Source organism: Salvelinus fontinalis, chromosome 2, assembly GCF_029448725.1.
Source record: "Salvelinus fontinalis isolate EN_2023a chromosome 2, ASM2944872v1, whole genome shotgun sequence".
Classification (NCBI taxonomy): domain Eukaryota; kingdom Metazoa; phylum Chordata; class Actinopteri; order Salmoniformes; family Salmonidae; genus Salvelinus; species Salvelinus fontinalis.
Genome location: NC_074666.1, coordinates 64345907 through 64364798, shown reverse-complemented (window position 1 = coordinate 64364798; position 18892 = coordinate 64345907). Strand labels below are relative to the sequence as shown.

At 43.1% G+C, this 18892-nt stretch overlaps 1 protein-coding gene across 1 annotated transcript in view; it reads right to left on the bottom strand.

Moving 5' to 3' along the window:
• The window catches only part of LOC129868359 (transient receptor potential cation channel subfamily M member 4-like), a 67505-nt gene that overhangs the window by 23885 nt on the left and 24728 nt on the right, over positions 1 to 18892 (bottom strand). The window contains exons 8-16 of the mRNA XM_055942284.1: positions 18513 to 18752; positions 17783 to 17885; positions 12228 to 12346; positions 11716 to 12015; positions 8882 to 8983; positions 6436 to 6564; positions 1668 to 1797; positions 1160 to 1305; positions 710 to 822 (exon numbers count right to left, since the gene is read on the bottom strand). Of these exons, the coding sequence (XP_055798259.1) occupies positions 710 to 822; positions 1160 to 1305; positions 1668 to 1797; positions 6436 to 6564; positions 8882 to 8983; positions 11716 to 12015; positions 12228 to 12346; positions 17783 to 17885; positions 18513 to 18752 (1382 nt within the window). The remainder of the gene's footprint in view (positions 1 to 709; positions 823 to 1159; positions 1306 to 1667; positions 1798 to 6435; positions 6565 to 8881; positions 8984 to 11715; positions 12016 to 12227; positions 12347 to 17782; positions 17886 to 18512; positions 18753 to 18892) is intronic.

Genomic DNA, 18892 nt, shown 5'->3' with positions numbered 1-18892 from the left:
TAGTAAAATGTTTTTGTATATACTATAGTAATTACTGTAGTGTTTTTGCAGACTGTATTATACTGTAGTGTTCTTATTTTATTATCTGTTTTTGCAGACTGTGCTTTTGTTGTTTGAGGACAGTACTGTAGTATTTACTATAGTAGTCTACAAAATGATATAGTAAACATGATCAAGGGATACTACAGTGTGTAGTACTGTATATAGTATTCTACAGTATACTACAGTTTACTACCGAATTCTATAGTAAATATTATAGTAAACTGCAGTATTTGTGGGCAGCCAATCTTCTCTGTATCTTAATGCTTATTGTGCATAAATATGTAACTTTTTGGGCGACCTGACCAAATTCACATAGAAATGTGAGTTATAGATATTTCATTCTCATTGAAAGCAAGTCTAAGAAGCGATAGATCTCATCTACGTATGCAATTTCTATGCTTCCCGTTCTTACGTTTTGTTTTTACGTATTTTACTTTCCGTTTTGTACTCCAGCTGAAAATACTATATTTTTGGTTAATTCAAATATATTCCACAGCAGTTTAGATGGTACAATGATTCTCTACACTATACATTGCTTGTTTTGTCACATAAACTGAAATTAGGCTAAGTATTAGAATTCCTGCAACCAGAAAATGGTGGCGTGACTTCTGCATATTGCACCTTTAATGAATTGGAAATTGTCAGACAGACACAGGTAGCCACTAACCTGAAAGTGATGAGGTTGGTGTAGATGAGGGGGGGTAAGAGGAAGGAGAGGACCAGTTTCCAGACCTTCGTGCTCCTCTTCATGTCTCCCCACCAGATCTGAGACAGCAGAGACTGCCAGAAGAAGAGGTAGTAGCAGAGTTGGTAGAGAAACTTCAATTAACCCCCCTCCATGTTCTAACACACTTTGGAAATCTAAGGGGCTGGTTAGTTTTATAAAATTAATGTGAACACAGATCACACACACAGATTATTACATGTTATATCTTTAACTCTTCATCTTGTTGGAAAAGGACCCGTAAGTAAGCATTTCACTGTTAGTCTACACCGGTTGTTTACGAAGCATGTGATGCATTTGATTTGATTCAAGATTCACACACACGTATGCACGCACACACACAAAGCACGCACACAGACACCTTGACCTCTAACCCCTGAATTTAGTGCAGACCTGCACGCCATCGTGGCTGAAGAAGTGGCGGGCGTCGGCTGAGGTGGCCATCTGTAGACAGGTAGCTTTGCCCCACACCGGAGACTGCCTTATAAGGAGGGTGAAAGAGCGGCTCTCACTGCTCTGGTAGCACTCACTGAACACGTCTAGAGATATGATTAAAGGGTTAACACTCACTCACTCAAGACTTCTGAAGAGACAAGAAATGGGTCACAGGTTTTCACATTAGGAGTTCAGATTGGTTTGCTTCAGTCCTCATCTTGAAGACATTGAGTGTGAAAGCAATGCAAATGGTCCCAGACTGGGATGCCGTCCAGCAGACTTTCAGAACAGGTGGTCCCTTGCGGTCTGATGCAGACTCACTACTATTACTATTACCACTACTACTTATGGGGTAACCTTCACTCAACAAAATACAAGCTGCTCACATGTATGCATAACAGAGTTGAGAACTACTACATTGACATCCTCACAGTACAACCACACAGTCAGGATAAGGCTCACCCACCAAGGGCCAAGTTCTCAAACTTCTGGGCCAGCTCCTTCATAGAGAGCTTGGTCTCCGTCTCACTCTCCAGCTTAGACAGCTCCCTCAGAATCTTACAGCCTGCCAGAGCACTGTGGACAGACTCCCCTGCCTGGAAGAGAGAGGGAGAGGGGGGAGAGAAAGGCAGAGAGATTGAAGAGAGAACGAGGGGGAGAGGGAAGTGGATATAAAAAGGGGAGAGATCAATGCTAAAATTAGTCTGTGCATTTGTAAATTAATACATTTTTCTACAGATTAGTTTAACTTCAAGTATTTACATTGACATTTTAGTCATTTAGCAGACACTGATCCAGAGCGACTTACAGTTACTGCGTTCATCTTAACATAGATAGATGTGACAAAGTGCATTTAAGATACACTTTGAAGAGGTCGGGTTTCAGATGTTTTCGGAAAGATGGATAGGGTTCCACAATTGGGGTGCCAAGACAGAGAAGAGCTTGGAATGGGCTGAGCGGGAGCTGCCCTCCCATAGGGATGAGAGGGCCAAGTTACCAGAGGTGGCAGAACGGAGTGCTCGGTTTAGTGTTGGGTTTGAGCATAGTCTGAAGGAAGGGCAGTTCCTCTTGCGGCTCCATAGGCAAGTACCATGTTATTGTAGTGGATGCGGGCTTCAACTGGAAGCCAGTGAAGTGTGCGGAGGAGTAGAGTGAAATGGGAGAACTTGGGAAAGTTGAACACCAGGCGGGCTGGTGTTCACGTAAGTTGCAGGTGTTTGATGGCACAAGCGGGGATGTTGTGTAGAGCATTAACCTGCAAGAGTGAGTCACTGCTTTGATGTTTGTAGAGAACGACAGGGTGTTGTCCAGGGTCATGCCAAGGTTCTTTGCACTCTGGGAGTGGGACACTGTGGAGTTGTCAACTGTGATGGAGAGGTCTTGGAGCAGGCAGGCCTTCTCCGAGAGGAAAAGCAGCTCAGTCTTGTCGAGGTTGAGCTTGAGGTGGTGGGCCAACATCCAAGCTGAGATATCTGCCAGGCACGCAGAGATGCGCGTCGACACCTGAGTGTCAGACGAGGGGAAGGAGAAAGGTAGTTGAGTGCCAGCCGCTTAGTAATGATAGGAGAGACCATGTGAGGATATGACAGAGCCGAGTGACTTGGTGTATAGAGAGAAGAAGAGAGGGCCTAGAACTGAGCACTGGGGGACACCAGTAGTGAGAGTACATCCTCTCCACATCACCTGGTAGAAGCGGCCTACCAGGTAGGATGCAATCCAAGAGTGTGCAGAGACGCCCAGCCCTAAGAGGGTGGAGAGGAGGATCTGATGTTTCATCATGTCGAAGGCAGTGACTAGATCTAGGAGGATGAGAACAGAGGAGAGTCAGCTTGGGCAGTGCGGAGAGCCTCCGTGACACAGAGAAGAGCAGTCTCGGTTGAGTGACCCGTTTTGAAGCCTGACTGGTTAGGGTCAAGAAGATCGTTCTGAGAGAGATATTGAGAGAGTTGGTCAAGTGTTTTGGAAAGAAAAGAAAGAACGGATACCGGTCTGTAGTATTTGACGACAAAGAGGAGTCGAGGTGTTGATTTCTTAAGAACAGGAGCGACTCGGGCCATTTGAAAGTCAGAGGGGACACAGCCAGTGGTCAGGGATGAGTTGATGAGGGAAGTGAAAAATGGAAGAAGGTCTCCAGAAATGGTCTGGAGAAGGGAGGAGGGAATGTGGTCAAGGTTATCGGGCGGCCTGACACCCCTAGTCGCAGGATTTCATCTGGAGAGATAGAGGGGTGAAAGAGCTCAAGGCGTAGGGTAGTTCTGTGTGAATGAGACCAGTGTACTCAATAGGCTGATTGAATGAGGAGTGGATGTCTTAAACCTTCTTTTCAAAGAGGTTGACAAAGTCGTCATTAGAGGGAGGGGGGGGGGGGTTACGTTTCCTAGGGTTAGAGGCAGAAGCTTGACATTTAGAGTGATAGAAAGTGGCTTTAGCAGTGGACACAGCGGAAGATAATGTAGATAGGAGGGAGTGAAAGGATGATAGGTCCTCCGGAAGTTTAGTTTAGATCCATTTTTGCTCAGCTGCCCTGTTCTGTAAGCTCTCAATGAGGCACTTAGCCACGGAGCAGGAGGGAAGGGCCAAGCTGGCCGGGAGGAAAGGGGACAGTGCGAGTCATAGGATGCGTAAAGGGAGGAGAGGAGGGTCGAAGAGGCAGAGCCAGGAGACAGGAGGAAAAGGATTTAGCAGAACAAGTGCAATGGCACTTGACCATCTTGGTAGGGGCTGAGTGGCTAAGGTTGGAGGAAAGGGAGACAGAAAAGGAAACAAAGTAGTGATCAGATACCTGGAGAGGGTTGCAGTGAGATTAGTAGGCGAACAGCCTCTAGTAAAGATGAGGTCAAGCGTATTGCCTGCCTTGTGAGTAGGAAGGGCCTGGAAAAGGGTGAAGTCAAAAGAAGGAAGGAGTTGGAAAGAAATGAATCGAAGGCAGACGTTGGGAGGTTGAAATACGAAGAGCGGTGAGCCATCGTCAGAAAATGAGCTTATCAAGGTATCAAGCTCATATAGGGACTCTCTAAGGGCACCTGGATAACACAGTGCCACCAACGCGGCCCACTCCCAAGGGCTGGGGGCTCTCGTTCTCCGTGGCTGGCGTGAGTAAGACATTTAAGCTTGTTAACCCTCGCAAGGCTGCCGGCCCAGATATCATCCCAAGCCGCATCCTCAGAGCATGCGCAAACAAGCTGGCTGGGGTGTTAATGGACATACTCAATCTCTCCCCATCCCAGTCAGCTGTCCACACTTGATTCAAGATGTCCATTGTTCCTGTACCCAAGAAAGCAAAGGTAACTGAACTTAATGACTACCGCCCTGTAGCACTCACTTCTGTCATCATGAAGTGCTTTGAGAGGCAAGTTAAGGATCATATCACCTCTACCTTACCTGACACCATAGACCCACTTCAATTTGCTTACCGCCCCAATAGATCCACAGACGATGCAATCACCATCGCACTGCACACTGCCCTATCCCATCTGGACAAGAAGAATACCTATGTAAGAATGCTGTTCATTGACTATAGCTGAGCCTTCAACACCATAGTACCCTCCAAGCTCATCATTAAGCTTGGGGCCCTGGGTCTGAAACCCGTCCTGTGCAATTGGATCCTGGACTTCCTGACGGGCTGCCCCCCAGGTGGTGAAGGTAGGAAACAACACATCCACTTCGCTGATCCTTAACACAAACGGGGTACGTGCTCAGCCCCTTCATGTACTCCCTGTTCACCCATGACTGCGTGAATAAGCAGGCCTCCAACTCAATCATCAAGTTGCCGACGACACAACAGTAGTTGGCCTGATTACCAACAATGACGAGACAGCCTACAGGGAGGAGGTGAGGGCCTTGGCGGAGTGGTGCCAGGAAAAAATAACCTCTCCCTCAACGTCAATAAAACAAAGGAGCTGATCATGGACTTCAGGAAACAGCAGAGGGAGCACGCCCCTATCCACATCGATGGGACCGCAGTGGAGAAGGTGGAAAGCTTCAAGTTCCTCTACGTACACATCACTGAATATCTGAAATGGTCCACCCAAACAGACAGTGTGGTGAAGAAGGCGTATCAGCGCCTCTTCAACCTCAGGAGGCTGAAGAAATTTGCCTTGGCCCCTAAGACCCTCACAAACTTTTACAGATGCACAATTGAGAGCATCCTGTCGGGCTGTATCACCGCCTGGTACGGCAACTGCACCGCCCGCAACCTCAGGGCTCTCCAGAGGGTGGTGCGTTCTGCCCTACGCATCACAGGGAGCACACTGCCTAACCTCCAAGACACCTACAACACCCGATGTCACAGGAAGGCCAAAAAGATCATCAAGGACATCAACCACACGAGCCACGGCCTGTTCACCCCGCTACCATACAGAAGGCGAGGTCAGTACAGGTGCATCAAAGCTGGGGCCAAGAGACTGAAAAACAGCTTCTATCTCAAGGCCATCAGACTGCAAAATAGCCATCACTAGCCGTTTATCACCCAGTTACTCAACCATGCATACTCAACCCTGCACCTTAGAAGCTGCTGCCCCATGTACATAGACATGGAATCACTGGTCACTTTAATAATGGAACACTAGTCACTTTAATAATGTTTACATACTGCTTTAATCATTTCATATGTATATACTGTATTCTATTCTACTGTATTTTAGTCATTGCCACTCCGACATTGCTCGTCCTAATATTTATATATTTCTTAATTCCATTCTTTTAGTTTTAGATTTGTGAGTGTTGTTGTGAATTGTTAGATACTACCGCACTGTTGGAGCTAGGAACTCAATCATTTCACTACAGCTGCAATAACATCTGCTAAATAGGTGTATGTCACCAATAACATTTTGATTTGATTTGAACAATCATCTTCAGGTTTTTTATTTTAGTTTTTTATTTCACCTTTATTTAACCAGGTAGGCAAGTTGAGAACAAGTTCTCATTTACAATTGCGACCTGGATTAATAGCAGTCAGCAGTTCACACACCAAGTAGGCTACTGGGAAGAAAGGCAGCAATTAAAGTAGATGGCCCTAGCTTGCAAAAAGACAGTGCTAGGCAACAGATAAAGACGAACATGATACGTATCACTCCTGGAGATATTCTATAGCCAGGAGTCCTCTGGCTATAGAAAGAAGAACCCATTAGAGAGTCATTGTTATCATTGTCATTACAGCTGCTTGTTCCCATACATCCGTAACTGACTCACCTGGTCAGATAAAGGTTAAATAAAATAATGAATAAATAAATTACCATCTCCCAGAAGTAGACGGCCATCTCGCTGCGGTTCTGCAGCACAGCCCAGATGAACAGAGAGGCCCACGGATAGAGACAGCTCTGCTCCCTGTACGAACAATCCCCCTCCAACAACTTATTCACTTGCTGGGAATGGGGAGAGATATAAAGAGTGAGAGATCGAGAGAGATGAATACAGCTTGGTTAGCACATCACAGCAGTCACAGTTACATTCTATGGCAAGTTAAGCAGTGGTATAACTTTAGCAGTGTTGATACTGTAATTCAACTATATTGGTGGAGTGGAGTCTACTCTATAACATGAATAAGTAGGCCTAGTACACATCAATGGACCTTGTCATTGAGAACAGATGCATTTGTAATTCATGGGTCCTGGTCAAGAGTAGTGCACTACACACTTAGAAAAAAGGGTTCTAAATAGTTATTTGTGGAGGGATTGGGTTCTACTAAGAACTGTTTTCCTCTTTAGAACCCTTTTTGGAAACGGAGAGTTCTTTGTAAGGCAAAGGGTTCTACCTAGAAGCGTTTTTTTAAATGGGAAGAATGATTATTTGAAAGGCAAAAAGGGTTCTACATACACTGTTCTGAATCTAAATGAGCTTTTTTTATATATATTTTTCATCGTTTTATAGTTCTTGAGCATAAGTGTTTACCTCAGTGTTAAAACTTCAACATCAGGAGTGTTAATAATCTGATACGTTTAAAAAGATAGGTGTGAGATTTTTTTTAACTGTACCTACACTACCGTTCAAAAGTTTGGGGTCACTTTGACATTTCCTTTTATTTGAAAGAAAAGACACATTTTTTGTACATAACATCAAATTGATCAGAAATACAGTGTAGACATTGTTTATGTTGTAAATTACTATTGTAGCTGGAAACTGCAGGTTTTTTATGGAATATCTACATAGGCGTACAGAGGTCCATTATCAGCAACCATCACTCCTGTGTTCCAATGGCACATTGTGTTAGCTAATCCAAGTTTATCATTTTAAAAGGCTAATTGATCATTAGAAAACCCTTTTGCAATTATGTTAGCACAGCTGAAAACTGTTGTCTAAATTAAAGAAGCAATAAAACTGGCCTTCTTTAGACTAATTGAGTGTCTGGAGAATCAGCATTTGTGGGTTCGATTACAGGCTCAAAATGGCCAGAAACAAAGGACTTTCTTCTGAAACTCGTCAGTCTATTCTTGTTCTGAGAAATGAAGGCTATTCCATGCGAGATATTGCCAAGAAACTGAAGATCTCGTACAACGCTGTGTACTACTCCCTTCACAGAACAGCGCAAACTGGCTCTAACCAGAATAGAAAGAGGAGTGGGAGGCCCCCATGCACAACTGAGCAGGAGGACAAGTACATTAGAGTGTCTAGTTGTTACGGGATTTTTGTGTTTAATGACTAAAATATGTATACATTTGACTTAGAATTATAACTCATAAATGTTGAATGTTATGTGTTCCTTGTTAGAAAGAATGGGTTTATCTTCAGACAGGCTAGAATGATGTCTCTAGCCAGGGAGGGGAAAGACCTTGAGTTGGTTGTAGATAGTTTAACAGGTGGCAGACAGTAATGAGAACTCGAACTGTATTGCCATTGTATCCGAGAGGAGGTTGGACATTAAAACCTATGACATCATCTTTATTATATAACCTGATGTAAATTGTACTATGATTCAGTACTCTCGAGAATAAACGCTATTGATTGATTGATTTTAAGACTGGTATCTGTCCATTTTATGCAGATAATTATCTTACAAATTCTTATTTATGGGCAGAGTGTTTTAATTGAATTGGTTAATAAACAGGAATCAAAATTCCTTTAACACTAGTTTGAGAAACAGACACCTCACAAGTCCTCAACTGGCAGCTTCATTAAATAGTACCCGCAAAACACCAGTCTCAATGTCAACATTGTCCCGGCGACTCCGGGATGCTGGCCCATCTTAATCTTTTCTTCTAATTGGCCAGTCTGAGATATGCCTTTTTCTTTGCAACTCTGCCTAGAAGGCCAGCATCCTGGAGTCGCCTCTTCGCTGTTTTGCGGGTACTATTTAACGAAGCTGCCAGTTGAGGACTTGTGAGGCGACTCCAGGATATAGGTTCTAAGAATAACCCTTCGTAGAGAGTTCTACCTTTGCTCCAAAAAGTGTTACCTTATGGAGACAAGCCGAAGAACCCTATATGGATCTATTTAGCACCTTTTTATCTAAGTGTATAGGGCAGGGGTTTTCAACTCTTACCCTACGAGGTCCGGAGCCTGCTGGTTTTCTGTTCTACCAATAGAAAATTGTTCTACCTGATAATTTGTTGCACCCACCTGGTGTCCCAGGTCTAAATCAGTCCCTGATTAGAGGGGAACAATTTTTAAAAAGCAGTGGATCTAGCTTCGAGGTCCATTACTTGGATAGAGTGCCATTTGAAATGCAGCTATGGCAGACACTACCTTCAGTGCTCTCCTGGTGCTGGAGCTCTGGTCCAAACCGAGAAGACTGTAGTAGAAGGGCTCACACACATCTCCCAGGATGTCCCATAGAAGCCGTGACACCTGGAGGGAGAGGCGAGAGGAAGTCACATAGAACTGAGTTGACTAAATAGTTAAAGCGTTAAAGCAGATTATCAAACAAAACACCTAAATTCGATCAACTGCGTTTTAACTCCACACACAGTGAATGACGCCATACCTTCCCTTTGACCCCTCCTATTTTATCAATTGACCATGTAATTTCTCAATAAATACCTAGTAATTACTGTAACATAAAATAAAGTGCAACCCCTCCTAGGGCTGTGGCGGTCATGAAATTTCGTCAGCCGGTGATAGTCAAGCAAATAACTGTCGGTCTCACGGTAATTGACCGTTAATTAAATAACACATTTAGCATCTCCAGGCTTCCACACATAGCCTACAAGCCACTGATGGAGACCTTTGGAACATCTACATTTTAAAAAGTTTAATAAATCCACGTAATATAGCCTACACTTCCACAATAAATCCATTATTTATTTTAGACAGGTCTAAAGAAACATGAAATTAAGAAAATGTAGTCGATTTCAGAAGAACAGAGTTGCTTACTCTGAATTGTCCTTAGGTTAGGTCCTGATCTGGCTATGCCATATGGCTGTGGGCTACACTAGTTCATTTAGCAGACAAGATTTGGTTAGAATTCCGTGTCATTATTTTATAGCATGAAGAATACAATTGAACAAAGCTGAATAAAATAGAAAGGATATTTTCTCCAAACGATTTGAGGGAGTACCCACACATGCGGCAATTCTGTGTTGAGCGGTTAACAAAGAAATAGGCACTCCTGTATGCTTAATTTAGAGTTATTAATGTAACTTTAGTTGGGCTATATGTTTACATTTTTAATACATTGGAATGCTGCATGATACGACTCTAATGATGATTTGTAAAAAGTATCTTGAAATGCATGAGCTCTGCTTTGTTTATTGCGCAAGCTATACACACGTCGTCAGTCTCTCATTCACAATTTGACAAGCACTTGATAATGCCTCGAATTTCCCGCCGAAATCCCCTTTGTGTGGTCGTAATAAACCCTAAAAAAATCCATGCCTTTTCGTCAGTCAACAAGATGAGTAAGCCTAACAAACAGCAAAAGCACTAGCCTAAGTAAATCTACTATCTCTAATAGTACAAAAGTTGACCTATTCTATTCTGTGCGAGAAATAAATATTCCAAACATAGTCTGGGACAGTTGTGGGATGCCACTAGAATCAAAAAAAAAATGTTATGCAATGAGGCTGACGCAACAGATCAGAACATTTAGCTTAAAATGTGATACAACATTAGGCTATTTCTTCACATTATAAGCGCAGCAATGCGCACACTGCAGTAGGCTATAAGCGTCAATGTTCCATTAGTGAAAACAACCATTATCAAAAGTGACTGCAAATGAGATTATGGATGTAACGCTTTAATTATAAAGGTGCATTTTTATGGTGAAAATTATCTTCCCAAACTTGAAACTCACGCGCTGCTTATGTATGCCAGTTAGGCTCTACACTACTCGTAAAGCGAATTAATGTGCTATATTTTAAGAAGTTATTTGGCCACATATAGGCCTATGGGCTAGGCTACATGAGATGTGCAACTATGATTCGAAAAAATTGCAAAAAAAGGCATTGTTTCTTGCCTTATACTGGGCATCATTCACAAGTGATAATATATAATTCACAAGTGATAGGCTAATATTGTCACCCATCAGACTATTCTATTTAATCTCGTCTTTACATATACTAAATAATATATGTGTGAAATTTGTTTTGATTGAGAATGGACCATTATCATGCATCTGTCTCGAAACACGGGCAGGGAAAAAAATACATTTCTTCTATTCACTTAAATAGCGAATGGAGGACGCTTTTCCTGTGGTTCATTTTCATACCAGCCAGGTAGGCTATACTCCTGTTGTAAAGACAAGCAATGTGCTTAATGTTAGGAAAGTTAAGAAATAAATATAGTAGGTCTAGCCTAGCCTATAGAAAGCTGATGGGATCCTCCTGTAACGGTCCTGACCTGTTTTATGTTGTTTTGGTATGTGTTTAGGTCAGGGCATGTGTTTTGGGTGGGCAGTCTATGTTATCTGTTTCTATGTTGGTTTTGGTTGCCTGGTATGGCTCTTAATTAGAGGCAGGTGTTTTGCGTTCTCCTCTAATTAAGAGTCATATTTAGGTAGGGTGTTCTCACTGTTTGTTTGTGGGTGATTGTCTCCTGTGTCTGTGTCGATGTTACACCATACGGCATTGTTGCGTTTTTGTAGTAAGTACTTGTTCGTTCGTTCTGCGTGTGTTATGTCAGTTCGTCGTACTAGTCTGTCTATTTTCGTTTTGTTATTTTGTTAGTTTATTCAAGTATAGTTTGTTTCGTTTTGTCTTATAAAAAAAACTCATCATGTTTTCACAACCCGCTGCGCCTTGGCTCGATCACTACACCTCCTCTTCTTATGAAGAGAGAGAGGAACGCCGTTACACCTCCTCTTTTTAATAGAGGCCCACTCTGTTTTCTTTCACAATTGCAGAGCCTATATAAATGTTGCGCAACATGAAGTGTTTTAAACTTTTGATTACATTTGCATTGATGTCAGAGTGATTAGAGGGACAATAGAGTTAGCAAGTTTGGTAGGCTACTAATGACCATCAGCAGCATCAGAGCTTGGAGAAACCTAATTACTGTGACTAAACGGTCACAGTAATTACTTGACTTGTGACCGCCAGTGTGGCGGTAATATAGTCACCGCAACAGCCTTAACCCCTCCTCACCTCATACAAGCTGAGCTCTTTGACAGAGGAGGGTCCTGATAGGGGGCTCATGGGGTTCTGGGGGCTCTTGAGGGCTAAGGCCTCTTTCGGAGAGCATACGGCCAGGCCCTTTCTCTCTGTGAGAAGCCGCTGGAGCAGAGTGAAGGCCAGAGAACTGTCGGACAGCGAGCGGTACAGGACCTCCAGATGCCTGTAGGTTAGGTAGTCCAGGATGTTGAGGCCGTTCTCGTTGAAGAGACGTATGAACTGGGGCTTGTCGTTGATCAGTGCATCCGTCATGGAGTCCTCCAGGTCCTCGTACTGCGGGAGGATAGAAGGGTGTTTTTTATAAACATGTATATCTGTCGATCTGTCTGTCAAAGTTGAAACAATACTATTGGTCTGTCTGTCTGTCTGTCTGTCTGTCTGTTCTGCCTGCCTGTTTTGAATATAATAATTTCCTTGTCAACTAAATAACATAAAATCAAATAAATGGTGTTAAACAGGGGCATTAGAAGTGAGGAGCAGTTCACCTTCCATTGGATGTCTCCATTGAAGAGTTCACTCTTAGCGATGTCCACCCTGTTCCAGGCTACTGCTAGCTTCAGCTCCTCTGTGTACTCACTGGCATCGCTTGACACACGTTTACTGGCTGACAGAACAATACATAGAACGAATGATTTGTGTGTGTACAAGATTATGTTATAAATACTGTTATTGCATCAAATGGTTGTTTTATGCAACATAATAGGGGGTTCTTAGAACACTCTCATCTGTGTGTGTTCTACTGAGAATGGGCCTCTGGGGGCCTAATGTTGACAGTAGATGTACGATGCCTTAGGCCACATTCCATTCATCGGAGGGAGTTTGCTCTGGTTCGACTGGAAGGTACCAGGGAGAGATGGCTTGGGGCCAGACCCTGGTTTCTACACAATGAGAAAAGTCTTTACAGCAGATACTGTCTGAAGTGGATTATTATATAAAAAGGTTTTGTATTCTTTGTCGTGGGGCTCTCAACGTCGACTAGCCATCATTATCGTAGAGCACTCAATCGATTCCCTTTATATGTGTGTGTTGTATTGACCTGCTCCCTTATTAATAAGTGAATAAAGATTTAGTTTAAGGATAACTCTGACTTGTGTGATAAGTTTGTCTCTCCTCATTTGATAGTAAAGAAATTAACCACCACATTTGGCGACGGGGATGGGGATGTGATTCTTCACTTGGTGACCGCTCCTGACGACCTGAGTAAATCGTGCACGAGGGATCCCTCAAACACTTCGGGAATGGAGCCGATGGACCCACCTATAATCTGAGAGGCAGCCAAACCCGGACGACGCCGGGCCAATTGTGTGCCGCCCTGTGGGACTCCCAATCCCGGCCGGATGTGATTCAGCCTGGATTCGAAACAGGGACTGTAGTAACGCCTCTTGCTCTGAGATGCAGTGCCTTAGACCGCTGTGCCACTCTGGAGCCCAAATTGAAATTTGTTGCATGAGATAACATAATTCTCTTTCAGGTAAAGGCGCAAGATCTGTTTCCGAATCAATGAATGCCGATTTAACTCGTTGACTGCTAATCTATTCCTTTTGCGCATGTGAGAATCTCTGCGGAGAAATGCTTGGACCTTTAATTAAGGCTATTTTCTGGGAATTGTGCCGTTATTATGTGCCTGATGTTACGACTACAGAACATTGTAATTGGGTTTTTTGCGGGATTTCTTCGTCATTTCAATAGCATTGGGTCTATGGTATTGACTAAAATCTGGGTTTCTGATTGTAACTCAACTATTGGTATGTTTTTCCTAGACAGATACAGCCACCAGTGTTTGTTTTAAGATGTTAAATTGAACGTTTTAACAGCATACTTAGTTCATATTGAAAGGCTCATTTATTCAACATAAATTTTGTGGCCTAAATGGTTATTAGTGGTTTTTGGACAGACTACTAATGCCATGTTTTAGTCCGCTGGTGAAAGCGAGTCGTGCTCGCTGGGCTATATCGGGCTGTAAGGGATGCAGTGAGACATTTGCAGTAGAGGTCTGACTAGTTGAATCGGGAAACATTCTTTGAAAATTTCTGATTACTGTTGCTCGGTTTTATAGTTTAGGTAACACCAGTGTCACATTCGTCGAAATAACATTCGGACCAAGGCGCAGCGTGATATGGGTTCCACATCTTTTTATTAGTGAAACGCACAAAACATTTAAAAAAACAGCAAACGATACGTGAAGCTATGGAGTGCTCACAGGAAACTACACATAAACAAGATCCCACAAAACCCAGTGGGGAAATGGCTGCCTTAATATGATCCCCAATCAGAGACAACGATAAACAGCTGCCTCTGATTGGGAACCATACCAGGCCAACATAGAAAAAAACGACCTAGATTACACACCCTAGTCACACCCCGACCTAACCAACTGTCACGCCCTGGCCTTAGTATTCTTTGTTTTCTTTATTATTTTAGTTAGGTCAGGGTGTGACATGGGTATTTATGTGGGTTTTGTAGTGTCCAGGGTGATTGTAAGGTTTAGGGGGTTTATTTAGAGTAGTTGGGTTTATGTTTAGTATAGTTGTCTAGCTGTGTCTATGTTGTGTGTAGTTGTCTAGGAAAGTCTATGGTTGCCTGAATGGGTTCCCAATTAGAGACAGCTGGTTTCTGTTGTCTCTGATTGGGAGCCATATTTAAGGTAGCCATAGGCTTTAGTTTGTTGGGGAATTGTCTATGTCTGAACGTTAGTAGCTTGTGTGTGCACTTTCGTTTTGTAGCTTCACGGTCGTTTGTTGTTTTGTTAGTTTGTAAGTGTTTTTGTTTCGTTCGTTTTTCCTTCTTCAAATAAAAAGTAGATGTTCTTTTCACGCGCTGCGTCTTGGTCCTCACTCTCTCCTATAGACGATCGTGACACCAACATAGAGAATAAAAAGGTTCTCTATGGTCAGGGTGTGACAACCAGTGAATATGACCAGGAAGTTAATGTATTTTAACATTAAATTATGTTTCCATTACGGGGAACAGTGTCCGGTCATTAAAGTGGATTGAGTTTGAGTTTGAGTTATTTTTACAGGGACAGGGCACATTAATCAAAGTTTCAGTAAAAGTTCAGTTTTTAGCCAGCTGGCAAATTTTCAACCGCAGTCCCTGGGCAGGTTATTAAAAACAATTACAATAACAATACAGACAATCAATGAGCAGTGAGCACAATGTGAGGGCATTTTCTGTTAAACCTTACTAATGCTTGTGTACTAAAATATCCTTCTTTAAGCCTAGGCATTGGGCTAAAGAAACTAACCAATATAAGAAAGAAAGGTGTGTGCCAATTAATAAGAGGCCTGTACTAACTGTTCTGTGTGTGTAGCATGACCCCGTGATGTCTGGGCACTCAGCCAAGAGCTGACAGAAACTAACTGACTTCTCTTAGCTTAACTGGAGACAGAGAACAGTGTTACAGTTGAAGTCGGAAGTTTACATACATCTTAGCCAAACACATTTAAGTTTTTCCACAATTCCTGACTTTTAATCCGAGTAAAGATTCCTTGTCTAAGGTCAGTTAGGATCACCACTTTATTTTAAGAATGTGAAATGTCAGAATAACAGTAGAGAGAATTATTTATTTCAGCTTTTATTTCTTTCATCACATTCCCAGTGGGTCAGAAGTTTACACACACTCAATTAGTATTTGGTAGCATTGCCTTTAAATTGTTTAACGTGGGTCAAACGTTTTGGGTAGCCTTCCACAAGCTTCCCACAATAAGTTGGGTGAATTTTGGCCCTTTCCTTCTGACAGAGCTGGTGTAACTGAGTCAGGTTTGTAGGCCTCCTTGCTCACACACACTTTTTCAGTTCCGCCCACACATTTTCTATAGGCTTGAGGTCAGGGCTTTGTGATGGCCACTCCAATACCTTGACTTTGTTGTCCTTAAGCCATTTTGCCACAACTTTGGAAGTATGCTTGGGGTCATTGTCCATTTGGAAGACCCATTTGCGAGCAATCTTTAACTTCCTGACTGATGTCATGAGATGTTGCTTCAATATATCCACATAATTTTCTACCTCATGATGCCATCTATTTTGTGAAGTGCATCAGTCCTTCCAGCGGCAAAGCCCCCCCACAACATGATGCTGCCACCCCCGTGCTTCACAGTCGGGATGGTGTTCTTCGGCTTGCAAGCCTCCCCCTTTTTCCTCCAAACACAACGATGGTCATTATGGCCAAACAGTTCTATATTTGTTTCATCAGACCAGAAGGACATTTCTCCAAAAAGAACGATCTTTGTCCCCATGTGCAGTTGCAAACCGTAGTTTGGCTTTTTTATGGCGGTTTTGGAGCAGTGACTTCTTCCTTGTGTAACGGATGTGAAATGGCTAGCTAGTTAGTGGTGGTGCGCGCTAGCAGCCTTTCAGTCGGTTACGTCACTTGCTCTGAAACCTAGAAGTAGTGGTTCCCCTTGCTCTGCAAGGGCCGCGATGGGTAACGACGCTTCGTGGGTGTCAGTTGTTGATGTGTGCAGAGGGTCCCAGGTTCGCGCCCGTATCGGGGCGAGGGGACGGTCTAAAGTTAAACTGTTACACTTGCTGAGCGGCCTTTCAGGTTATGTCAATATAGGACTCGTTTTACCGTTTTACTGTGGATATAGATACTTTTGTACCTGTTTTCTCCAGCATCTTCACAAGGTCCTTTGCTGTTGTTCTGGGATTGATTTGCACTTCTCGCACCAAAGTACGTTCACCTCTAGGAGACTCCTTCCTGAACAGTATGAAGGCTGTGTTGTCCCATGGTGTCTATACTTGCGTGCTATTGTTTGTACAGATGAACGTGGTACCTTCAGCCGTTTGGAAATTGGTCCAAGGATGAACCAGGCTTGTGGAGGTCTGCAATTTTTTTTCTGAAGTCTTGGCTGATTTCTTTTGATTTTCCCATGATGTCAAGCAAAGAGGCACTGAGTTTGAAGGTAGGCTTTGAAATACATCCACAGGTACACCTCCAATTGACTCAAATGATGTCAATTAGCCTATCAGAAGCTTCTAATGCCATGACATAGTTTAAAGGCACAGTCAACTTAGTGTATGTAAACCTCTGACCCACTGGAATTGTGATACAGTGAATTATAAGTAAAATAATCTGTCTGTAAACAATTGTTGGAAAAATGACTTGTGTCATGCACAAAGTATGTGTCCTAACCGACTTGCCAAAACTATAGTTTGTTAACAAGAAATTTGTGGAGTGGTTGAAAAACAAGTTTTAATGACTCCAACCTAAGTGTATGTAAACTTCCGACTTCAACTGTATATTCTGCACACCAGTGATAGAGCTCTTATTCTGTTTGGAGCCTTTTTGTGGGCGAAAGGTTCATGTTTTGTGTGTGTGTGTGTGTGTGTGTGTGTGTGTGTGTGTGTGTAGGACATACATAATTTGGGCTGACAGTCAAAGGCGCTTGCTTGCTTGCCGAACTTGGGGGAACCGTTGAGCTACTGTTAGAGGAAGTATGTCTGTAGTGACTTCCTGTCACTTTGGCACCTATTCTCCTGACTCAGTTGCGACGAACTGAGACAACCTTTTCATTATAGTCTGTACCCCGTAACCCAGTTTCGTCTCTCCTTCTGTACACACATACACATACATAAGGTCACGTGTTTTGCAGATGCTTGCATGAGATAGCTTGAATACAGTCTGATGTGAATTATTAGTATCTTTCATACAAATCTTAACCTTGTGACCCATTCCATACATCTGTTGTTTGTCATGAACATTCAGGAGGATGTACTTACTTTGCTATAAAAAGGTGTTGTATTCTTTGTCTCTGGGCTCTCAACGAAATATCTGAGGGTGATTCATCGACCACCCATCATTATCGCAGAGCACTCAATCGATTCACTTCATATGTGTGTGTTGTATTGACCTGCTCCCTTATTAATAAGTGAATATAGATTTAGTTTAAGTATAACTCTGACTTGCGTGATAAGTTTCTCTCCTCATTTGATAGTAAAGAAATTAACCACCACATTAGTTTGACCAGGATCATGTTCAACAAATCTCTCAACAGATAGCAAATGCACACACTCCATACACACACACACGCACCCCTACCTCTGACGAGAGCCTTCAGTAGCACTGTGTCAAAATCATCAGGACTCTCCTGCTCCCCGTGGAACACTGTGATCAGATCTCTGTTTTTATAGATACTCAGAGCCTTGGGGGGAGGGAGAGAAAAAGAAAGAGCTGAGCAGTATGACAGTCACTTAATCACTTATTTACTCAAACTCGCTTTCTCTTTCACACACCAACACCCATAGACAGGTGTGTGGATGCTTGTACATGTATACACACTTTTATAAACTGGGTGGTTTGAGCCCAGAATGCTGATTGGCTGAAAGCCGTGCCATATCAGACCGTATACCATGGGTATGACAAAACATTTATTTGTACTCCTCTAATAATGTTAGTAACCAGTTTATAATAGCAATAAGGCACCTCGGGGGTTTGTGATATATGGCCAATATACCACAGCTAAGGGCTGTGTCCTAGAACTCCGTTTTGGGTCGTGCTTAAAGAACAGCCCGTAACCGTGGTATTTTGGTCATATACCACACACCCCCAGGCCTTTTTGCTTAAATACAGAGACACACACATACACACACAAACACACACATTACTATGCATACTATCTCTTCTATTACTTGTTTTTGTTTTACTTCTTCTTATTGATTATTGTACTGCAATTGTGGGAGCCAGCGAACAAGCATTTCACTGTACCTTTTATACCTGCTGTAAACTGTGCACATGACAAATAAAATAAAACACACACACACTCACTCACCCTGTCCACCAGCTTCTCCACGTCTGCCTTGGCAGGGAAGTGTCTCCGGACCCTCTCACGGGCTCTGTCGCGCAGCTCCGCACTGGACTTCTCGCTCCCCTCACCCTCTGGCTGGGGAGAGGGGGGGCTCATGGGCCCGGCTGACAGTTCATCCAGCAGCTCACAGATAAGGTCCGCCGCTGGACCAGAACCATTCAACACCAGCCAGGGAGTAGCCTTCTTCAGAGAGAGATCCACCCTCTGAGGGAGAGAGGGCGGGAGGGCGAAAAGCAGAAAAGAGAGTGAGAGAAAGTGAAAGAAGGAGAGATAAGAGGGGAAAGGGAAATTCAAAAGGGACGGAGAGAGAGAAAGAGGGGATAACGGGAATGTTCTGGTCATGC